We start from the raw sequence: 9,823 nt of genomic DNA on the forward strand, positions 1-9,823 counted from the left end.
TACGTCCCACCTTCTCAAACCCGAGATTGGACTAATATAGTTGCCCCCAGTCTCGAGTCTGAGCCCCACAGACCAACCAATAAAATCAAAGGGCGCGTAGAGTTGCCGCCCTCTGTCCCTTTCACCAATGACACGACGAGCTAGCGAAGAGGTGTGGTTGACTGACCCCAGAGTGCACCAATCAGACCAACACCAATCACTGCCCGGAATGTGTGCGCGTGTGGCCGGGTGACAGGGGCGGAGAATGGGCGGCTATCACCGAGGCACTCGTTGAAGACTGTCCAATTACAGCGGAGGGTGAGCTGAGTGACGGGCAGGCCGCGCAATGGGCGGCGCGGAGGCGGAGCCGTGGGGGCGGGTTCCCCGGCCCGCTGTCTGCGGCCGGCGGGCAGGCGACTCCTGTCCCAAGTGGAGGCGGCGGAGCCGGAGCCAGGGGAGGGGGCAGCGGCTGTCTGACGGACCGCGGTGGCGCCCGCAGCTCCTCACTGGTGAGGGCACAGAGCCAGGACTCAGGGGTCCCGGGAGCGGGGGCGTCGCGGAGCCAGGGGTCCTGGTGTAGGGGGTGGGTGAGATGGGGGGGCGCTGGGACACTGAAGGCCCATCGTTTCTTCTGCCGTGGTGGTGCGGGGACTGGGGTCTGCAAGGTGCTCGATGTCTGCGACCCTCTAACAGGGGGCAGCCAGCGTCTGAGCTGGGGGGGGGAGGGTCGGGCCGGGTCGGATTGGGTTCCGCGGGCGGAGGCGTTTTCTGAGCCAGCCCAGCCTGTCAGCGTCGGTGACATCACCGACCACCCTCCCCCGCCCGAGCCCCCTCCCCTCCCTTCCCCTCCTCTCCTCGCCGCGCCTTTTGTCCCGGGCGAGCTCGGCTCTGCCCCGCCCCTCCCCGCCCATCTGCGAGGGAGGAGACTCCGGGTCAGTGACTTCATTGAGTAGGTTCTTGGGGATTGGGGTCGGATCCTCCCCGGAGAGAGAGACCAGAGGAACTCACTGCCTCTCAGGCCCTCACAATCACACCTGCCACAGGTACACAGGCTGCCACTCGCAAGCACACGCTTGCCACTGCCAGCCTTACTGTCACACTGCCATACAGCCATTCATACAGACATTGCTGCACCTGAGAGCAGGTGGCCGCTGGACCCTATTCCTTCACTCTCCACACCTGGGGATCAGGTCTAGCTCCTGCTGCACCGGACAGCCTTGCTGGGCAAGTGCCTCTGAGAACCCGAGGAGGTGACTTCCTGAGCTGCAGCTCTCCAAGCAGGCTCCAGCGGAGCGATCAGAGGTGAGGGGCTGGGCTGGGCATGTTTAAGCGCACAGTGCTCTCCTGCCCATCCCCAGCAGCACCCCCACTACAGGCCCGAGGAGCTTTCCGGAGCTTCCCACACTTCTGGGGAGAAGACTTCTTAGCCAGCTTGATGTTTAAAATTCAGCTGGAGCCCTTAAAACTTCGAGCGTGGACGCTGAATGGGTTTGTAAAGTTCCGGTAAGTCCCTCTGGAGAAGGGCACTCATATCCCTACCACGTCAAATTCTCCACATCACATCCCCCTTCATTGCCTACCATGTCATCCTCATCTCATCCCCCTTACATGTAAGAACTCTCCTTCTACCTCACGCTTACATTTGAATGAACTGCACCCCTTGTCATTCATCTCCTATACCAAACCCTTCAGGCATCCATCCATTTTCCAGACATCTTCTCTAGTATTTCAACTCTCTACATCTCTCCCTTTCAACCCATTGGTAACCCATTTTCCACCTCAGTCGTTTCCATTTGTCATCCCTTGTCTCCTTCCACCAGTACTTCATTTTCTATATCAACCATCCCCCCTTCCTATACAGGCCTTCTTGTTATTTCTCATTTTTCATTCCTGCCTCTCCATGAACAACCTCTTCATTCTGCTCCATCCAAGGCAGTGCCATGCCATGGGGCTCCTTTGTCATTCCAACACGTGGCTTGTGGGTATGGGGAGGGAGGGAGAGAGGGAGGAAAGGAGGAGGAAAAAGGCAATTCCTGAAAGAGCTTGCCCTGTGTCTGTGGAGACAAGAGAACTGTAGGTCTAGAACAGTTATCAGGTGAGTGCCAGGAAGGAAGCTGGCCTGATGAGGAGGTAATACAGGGACAGCAAGAGGAGGGTGGGAACGTTGGCAAGCTGTTCCACTTGCGCTCTGCCTAGAAGCTGCTATGGTTCTCTGGGGGCACCCTCTTGGTGTACTAGGGTTCCTTCCCAGTCCTGGGGTGGCAGGGAGAAGGTGTGCGCTGAGGCAGAGATGGCAGACCACCCCCAGTTCCCTCTCAGACGGCTTTTACCATTGCTTCCGAAAATGGCTGCCCACCCCCAGATGCTCTTCTCTCACTCTTCCAACCCCAGCTTCCCCCACCAGGCGTGACATGCTGTTAGGGGGAGAAGGGGGAGTACCCGCCTTTATGGAGCCTTCTCTTCGTCAGAGTGAGGTGACTCCCAGAACCATGAGTCAACTCAGCCACCTGCAACAGGCCCTGTGGGGGCAGGAGCTAGGGCCATTGTCCCTGCCTTCCTGGGGCCTTAAGGCCTCCCCTTACCCATTACAGCCCTCACTCCTGCCAGGAAACCCTGTATACCTCACTGAAGCAGTCAGAGGCAGAAAAGCAGGCTTCAGCTGTGGCTGCCAGCCCAGGACATTGCTAGAAAGACTCTGGTTTTCTGGGCTTTGGTAGGGGTTGGCCAAGCCTCTGAAGGGCTAGAGAATGGCTTCTGGCCATCTCCCCAAAGAGCCCACCTACAGGAAAGTCCCCTTCCCTTCCTACCCACCATGTAGGCAGTGGTGAAGGGAGATTAGGGCGGAAGAATGAGAGCCCTATGTTTCTCCCTCACAAAACAAATACCCCTGCATCCAGCTTAGAAGGAACTATCAGAGGAGTGTGGGCCTGGCCCTGGGCCAGATCCTGAACCACTGGGCAGGTGAGAAGGAGGGACTGGTAGGGAAGGTATTAAGGAAATGGTGATTAGTGCCTAATTATTCTAACAACTAAGGTTAAGAAAGGGCCTATGCCAAGGATGCTTGTGTTCACTAACACTAGTGCTTAGGTGGCACAGACATTGTCTTCATACACATTTTGTGTGTAGACACTGGGAAATGAGTAAAGGGAACTATTGCCCTGGTTGGAGGAAGGACAGTGTCATCCCCCTGCTAATAAGGGAGTTAGAAACAGCAGTTTCCAAAGGCTGTGAGTCATCCTCTGATCTGAATCACACGTGAGGCTTAGCATCGTCTGGACAACAAGGACAAGGAGGCCTGGGGTCTTCACTAGCAGAGAGGACTCGAGGCACCTACACCCTGACTCAGCCTGGCTGGCCAGGACAGCTGGCTAAAGACCCGGGCCTGTCCCTAGTCCTGGGCCACTGCCCCAGCTGCCCTTAGCCCGGGCACCATGCCTGAGGCATGGCGTAAAAGACCACGACGCTCAGGTGACCTCACCCAGTACACTGATCTTTGCCAGCTTCTGTGTGTGGGCCTGTCAGTCCATGGTGCCACCTCACGCAGCAGGGCCTCTCAGGGGTCCTCAGTCTGGCCCAAGGACCTGGGCCTTAGCCTAGCCCCTAGTAGGCCACAGCCCCCAGCTTCCTGCCGGGAAAATCCAGGAGCTGATGAAAGAATCACAGAATCCTAGAATGTCAGAGCTGGAAGAGATCATCTAGTCCAAACCTTTCATTTCACTGATGGGGAGACAGAGGCCTACAGAACAGGCATGACCTGCTGAAAGTCACACAGTGAGTCACTTAGGGATCGCAAGATCATCAGGAGCAGGGCTGGGTCAGGAGGGAAGAGGGGCTTCAAGAACTGGCCCTGGGTTTCTTTCAGAAACAAGGAGACAAGTGCCGGTCCAGTGGCTGTGATGGGAAAGGATTATTACAAGATTCTTGGGATCCCATCGGGAGCCAACGAGGATGAGATCAAGAAAGCCTATCGGAAGATGGCCTTGAAGTACCACCCAGACAAGAACAAAGAACCCAATGCTGAGGAGAAGTTTAAGGAGATTGCAGAGGCCTATGATGTGCTGAGTGACCCTAAGAAACGGGGCCTGTATGACCAGTATGGGGAGGAAGGTAAGAGGGCAGTGCTCCAGCCTGATACTGGACCCCTGTCCTTGTCTGGGGTGCTGGGTAACCCAGTTCTCATAGCAGGCAACTGGAAGCTGAGGAGGGGGTGAGGGAGGCAAGTGTTCTCAGCACTGACACCCAGAGGAGAGAAGAGACCACCCACTACCCAGCCTTGGCTTACCATAGTTTTCCCCGCTTCTCTCTGCCTCTCTCTCTCCTCAAATTCAGGCCTTAGAGACATCTGAAGTCAGGAGCAGAGGCCTTCCCCCTCCCTCTTTTCCCTCCCAGCCTTATTAGTCCAGCCTGAAGTCCCTGCTGCTCCATTGGCTGATAGGGAAGGTTGGGGAAAAGGAGTGTGTGTGGCTTGGCGGTCTGAGGACAGAGCATTTACATTCATCAGCATAAAAGTCTGGCCCTTAAGCAGCCTGGGAATTAACCACTGGAGCTCTGATATGGAGAGATGATCTTGCCCACCTCAAGCCAGCAGAATGGAGGGGGAGCTCTGCCTCCCTGAGGAAGTGGCAGGGATCCAAGGATGGCAGGGGAACTGCTGCTGGCCTCTTGCCCCCCTTCCTGAAGTAGCTGGTGGCTGTGCACGGGGTGGCAGGAAAGGCCCAAATAAAGCCTCTGAGAGGGCGGCCCCTCCCAGTACATCCCACAGGCATGATGTAGCTGCTAATTCTGGGCCTGCCCCTCAGGGCCGCCTGCCACCCGCCACCCGCCACCCGCCAGCCACAGGCACCTGTCAGGCTATATTAAGAGACGTTGCCACAGCTGAGGACTCTCCTTCCTAAGAGGAACTGTCCTTCCTGCCCAACAGCATCTACCTTTCTTCCACATTCTCCTCCTCACTCTCCCCACTCCAGCCTCAAAACTAGATGGGCTAATGATATGTACTGTACCTGCTACAGAGTAGATAGTAGATAAGTGCTCAAAAGAATGTTCTTTTCCTCTCCTCCTTGCTTTGTGTCTCTGTGCACCCCAGTCCTCCCAACCCCCTCTTCTCATTCTCCGTGCCACCAGTTCCTTCAGTTTTTCCCTGCTCACCTACTAGACTTGCCAGCTCCCAGATTCACAGACATCTGCTGGAATCCCCAGTGTTCTCTCAGCTAAGACATTTTTCTCCCTGGGATGGAGGGGTGGGAAGAGGGAAGCAGTGCACACACCATGCCACCGTGTGACCTGTCTAGGAATTGCACTCGTTTCTCCATTTGGCCTCACCTTTGTTAGCTGGAGAGCTACCCAGACACTTCACTCCTCCTGCATGACCAAGCCTAAGTGAAGGACAAAGCTCAGCCTCTAGGCCCAGACACTGGGTTCTACTGTCGATCTACATCCCAGGAGGTCTCCAAAGAATGCAGCACAGCCTTAAGGAGAAACCCGGGGCCTGGGGAAGGAGAAGCAGCCTTGAAAATGTGGGTTATATTTCTGTCTGCCCTGCCCCCTCCCCAACAGCCAGCCAGCAGAAGTGTGCACAGACTCTCTGCACAAGTCTGGCTGGGGACAAGTTGTTCCCAGCTTGAAAAAGGGGGTGGCAGTGGTACAACAGGGATCCCTACAGAGAAGTTTCCCCTCCTGTTGTTACCAGTCCAACCTCCCTCTCTCACTGAGCTCCGCCAAGCTTCTTGAACTCACCTAATAATCAGACCCTCAATAAAAGGAAAGAACAGACCCCGAGTCTCAGGGGAGGGATGAAGAGGTAGCTGCCACAAGTCTCTGAACTGCCTGCCACTTGGCCTCTCTAATGCAACCCACATCTGTCCTTGTGGTCCCAGGAAATAAGAGGCTAATTTAATTTAGGCTTAGACTTCCACAACAAATTGAAATTCAAGATAAAAAGCCTCAAAGCAAAGAGTCCCTTCCCCTAGCCTGCACCCCACCCGAGTCTACACATTCTAGATCATTTCTCAGTGTTAACCCCCTCCCTCGCTCCTCACCCCATCACCACCACTACCATCCCCCCATGAAGGCTGCCTCCAGTCTGAGTTCCTTAGACAGGACCTGACTGGTGAGAGAGCAGCTAGGGCCATGACCCGCAATGTGCCAGCATATTCATGCATTTTGGTTGCTCTGACATCAGGTATGGGGTGTGCGGCTTAGTGTTGTACAAGTCCAAGAAGCTCTATTCCTATTTGTATTCTATGTCTGTCCAGTGCATCAACGGCACCCCTGGAGTTGTACAATACCATGAGCTCTGAGTGTGGAGACAAAGCATTTGAAAACTTTCTAGAGAAAAAGCTCCTTGGGGCACCTGGGTGGCTCAGTCGGTTAAGTATCTGACTTCAGCTCTAGTCATGATCTCAGGGGTCCTGGGATCAAGCCCCCTCGTCCAGCCCCCTCATCCAGCCCCTGTGTGTCCAGCCCCTGTGCCCAGTTCCCCCACCCTACCATAGGGCTCTCTGGTCAGCAGGGAATCTGCTTGTCCCTCTCCCTCTGCCCCTCGCCCCCTCCCCCATCATGGGCGCTCACTCTCGCTCATATAAATAAATAAAATCTTTGGAAAAAAAGAAAAATAAACAAAAATAAAAATTAAATTAAATAAAAAGAAAGAAACAGCTCCTCATCTCCAAGCCAATGAGCTTTCCTGCTTTTTTGGGCCCTCCTGATTTCCCATTTGGATAGGAGTCAGGAAAAAGGGGAACTACACTAGAAGCACAATGAGAGTGGGCTTCCTCCTGGACTGTATCCCCACCTTATTTGGGACAGGTCACTTACTAGCTTCCTGTATAGTTAAATCCTATCCAGTTGCCTCTTGCTCTGTGTGTCTTGGGAGATAAAGATTTAGGAGTCAGGTATGACTGTAATGTGATCCCAGGCCAGCCACTCAAGGCTTTGTGAGACATCTTTGGGTCATGGGGCCATGGAAGAAACTACAGGACTGGAAGTCCTATCCTCCAAGTCTTCTAGCCTTGGCTTTTCTACCTCTTGGGTAACTCAGCCTCTTTGAGCCTCATGATGCACTTTATTATTAAACTTATAATTAAGAATAGAAATTAATCTTGTCAGAGACTTTTCTTACTCTATTTTGCCAGCCCTCTCTATGGGAGTTAAAGGTGGCTTCTTTCTCTAGGCCCATGAACTAGGAGCTAGAGGTCAGGGGGTGGAGATTGGGATGGGGCCAGGACCAGCCACACTATCCCTAACTTCTCCTCCCTCCAGGCCTGAAGACCGGCGGTGGTTCATCGGGTGGCTCCAGTGGCTCCTTTCACTACACCTTTCATGGGGATCCCCATGCCACCTTTGCCTCCTTCTTTGGTGGCTCCAACCCCTTCGATATCTTCTTTGCCAGCAGCCGGTCCACTAGACCCTTCAGTGGCTTTGACCCAGATGACATGGATGTGGATGAAGATGAGGATCCATTTGGCGCCTTTGGCCGCTTTGGCTTCAATGGGCTGAGTAGGGGTCCAAGGCGAGCCCCAGAACCATTGTACCCTCGGCGCAAGGTGCAAGACCCACCTGTGGTGCATGAGCTGCGGGTGTCCCTCGAGGAGATCTACCATGGCTCCACCAAGCGCATGAAGATCACAAGGCGGCGCCTCAATCCTGATGGGCGAACTGTGCGCACCGAGGACAAGATCCTGCACATTGTCATCAAGCGTGGCTGGAAGGAAGGCACCAAGATCACCTTTCCCAAAGAGGGTGATGCCACACCTGACAACATCCCTGCTGATATCGTCTTTGTGCTCAAAGACAAGCCCCACGCACACTTCCGTCGAGATGGCACCAACGTGCTCTACAGTGCCCTGATTAGCCTCAAGGAGGTAGGGCCTGGGTCAGGTTGTGTGTGTGTTGGGAAGGGGAGGAAAAATGGGCACATTCTTCCCTCACTTCAATCTTTTCCTCCCTTCCCACTCTACCCCACCTTTTCCTCACTCTGCCTCATTTTCCCCAGGCGCTGTGTGGCTGCACTGTGAACATTCCCACTATCGATGGCCGGGTGATCCCATTACCGTGCAATGATGTCATCAAGCCAGGCACCGTGAAGAGACTCCGTGGGGAGGGCCTTCCCTTCCCCAAAGTGCCCACCCAGCGAGGAGACCTCATTGTCGAGTTCAAAGTTCGCTTCCCAGACAGATTAACACCACAGACACGACAGATCCTTAAGCAGCACCTACCCTGTTCCTAGGCTCTGCCCCAGCCAGCCCAGAGTCTACCACAGCAATACCCCCTACACTCACCCCACTCAATGTGCACCCAGCTTGATGTCCACTGGACACTGGCAACTTTTTCTAAAATGAAAAAAAAAAAAAAAGCCACTGGATTTTCAGGAAAATGTTCCTGTCCCTGACCCCTTTCAGAGCTGGGCTGCCTTGGGGAAGTGGGTGGGAGGTGGGGAGAGCTAGCCCAGGCCAGGGGTCAATTTTCATGTCACTAGCTTTGAATCCAGTTCCCACGACAGTGGCTGGAGAGTGACCTGAGTGCTACTTGAAGATACAGAGATTCCCTGTCTATGCCTGTAAATAGCATGTCCTCTTTCCCCTCTCAGCTTTGCTAATACCTCTCCTCTCCCTTCTCTTCAGCTTCCTCCTACTGGGGGACAAAGAAGATAGAAAGGACACTGCTTCCCCACCCCTGCCTCACCCCTAGGTCCACAGTGTCTAAGGTTAATGCACACATATTCATGCACACAAAGCACTCACCTAGAGCTATTTGTGCCTCTGCGGAGTTGAGATAGGAAGGGAAGGTCCGTAACCCATGAACCGGGCCACTGAGCACGAGACACTTTTCATTTGGGGCAGGAAGGTGAACAGGGCCCTTGGAAGCCTTCCTGAGAGCTCCCCTACCCAGATCCCACAGAGCTGAAAGTTCTGTCCTCCCTGCTGCTCTCAGGAGTGTGCAAGGGTGGAGGGAGGGGAAGAGGGCCTGCTAGTATTAAGGCTAAGAGGTAGGGGGCAGGGTCCATCTCCCAGCCTTCAGCAGGAAGGGAAAGGGCTTTGGGGTCAGGTGGCAGCTATTCCCCACCAAGAGATTCAGGGTCACAGGTTTCTCCCCACACCTCTGAACTCAGGGCCTAGCCACCCCCAAACTTCCAAATCCCATTTGTGATATGTGAAGCTACTTAATTTCTTACCCTTCATGGAGGCTGCGTGGGAGAATTTCCAGCCCCTGATGCCTGTGTGACCCCACCCCACTCCCACAGTTGTATCAAGGTCAAATAGTGAAGAAGCTAGGGGAAGACGGCTTTAGCCAGGTCCTGGGGTGGGGTCTTTAGGTTTTCTCACTTTGACAAGCCCCTGAATGTTTTTATAGTAGTTTTTTTGTATTTTTTTGTAATGACAGTATTATGAAAAAAAATAAAGTATTTTAAAAATAAGGCATCTGAGCAGGAGCAATGAACCTGGGATGGGGGCAGGTGTGAAGTACCACTCAACTTCCTTCCAGGGCCCTGGTCACCTCTGAGAAATCCAGGCAGTCCCTCAATATAAGGTGACATGGACTCCCTCCTTCCTCTAAGGCTAGGCTCCTGGGATTTCTAAAACATATACCCAAACACAGCAGAGACAGAAGATACTACTCAACTATTAGAAGAAACAAATCTATTCAGAAAGAATAAATATACTTGGTTATGAGAAATAGAGACTATCCTCTTTGAAGGATGTGCTAGCATGAGAACTAATAGATTTTCTCTACATGGACTGGAATTTTCCTTTGAGAAAAATGTTCCTCCTAGGAGGGGATGAAGGAGGACTTTCTGGCTAACTAGAAGAGATACATGCCCAAAGTCAGATCCTGGGGCAGTGGA

General features: G+C 53.7%; 1 protein-coding gene across 1 annotated transcript; it reads left to right on the top strand.

The window, feature by feature from the left end:
- Positions 1 to 1,259: 1,259 nt before the first annotated feature.
- DNAJB5 (DnaJ heat shock protein family (Hsp40) member B5) lies at positions 1,260 to 9,499 on the top strand. The gene is made up of 4 exons (XM_021691412.2): positions 1,260 to 1,482; positions 3,842 to 4,086; positions 7,240 to 7,841; positions 7,973 to 9,499. Exons 1-4 carry the CDS (start codon positions 1,301 to 1,303, stop codon positions 8,204 to 8,206), a joined length of 1,263 nt encoding a protein of 420 aa, XP_021547087.2. The 5' UTR covers positions 1,260 to 1,300; the 3' UTR covers positions 8,207 to 9,499.
- The last annotated feature ends 324 nt before the right edge of the window (positions 9,500 to 9,823 follow it).

The sequence above is a fragment of the Neomonachus schauinslandi genome, chromosome 13 (genome assembly GCF_002201575.2).
Source record: "Neomonachus schauinslandi chromosome 13, ASM220157v2, whole genome shotgun sequence".
In the NCBI taxonomy this organism is placed as follows: Eukaryota; Metazoa; Chordata; class Mammalia; order Carnivora; family Phocidae; genus Neomonachus; species Neomonachus schauinslandi.

Excerpts from the sequence above, each read along its gene's own strand:
- DNAJB5 (XM_021691412.2), top strand. The coding sequence starts at position 1,301 with ATGTTTAAGCGCACAGTGCTCTCCTGCCCATCCCCAGCAGCACCCCCA. Across the intron at positions 1,483-3,841 it reads AATGGGTTTGTAAAGTTCCG|AAACAAGGAGACAAGTGCCG; the intron begins GTAAGTCCCTCT and ends GGTTTCTTTCAG. Across the intron at positions 7,842-7,972 it reads CCCTGATTAGCCTCAAGGAG|GCGCTGTGTGGCTGCACTGT; the intron begins GTAGGGCCTGGG and ends CATTTTCCCCAG.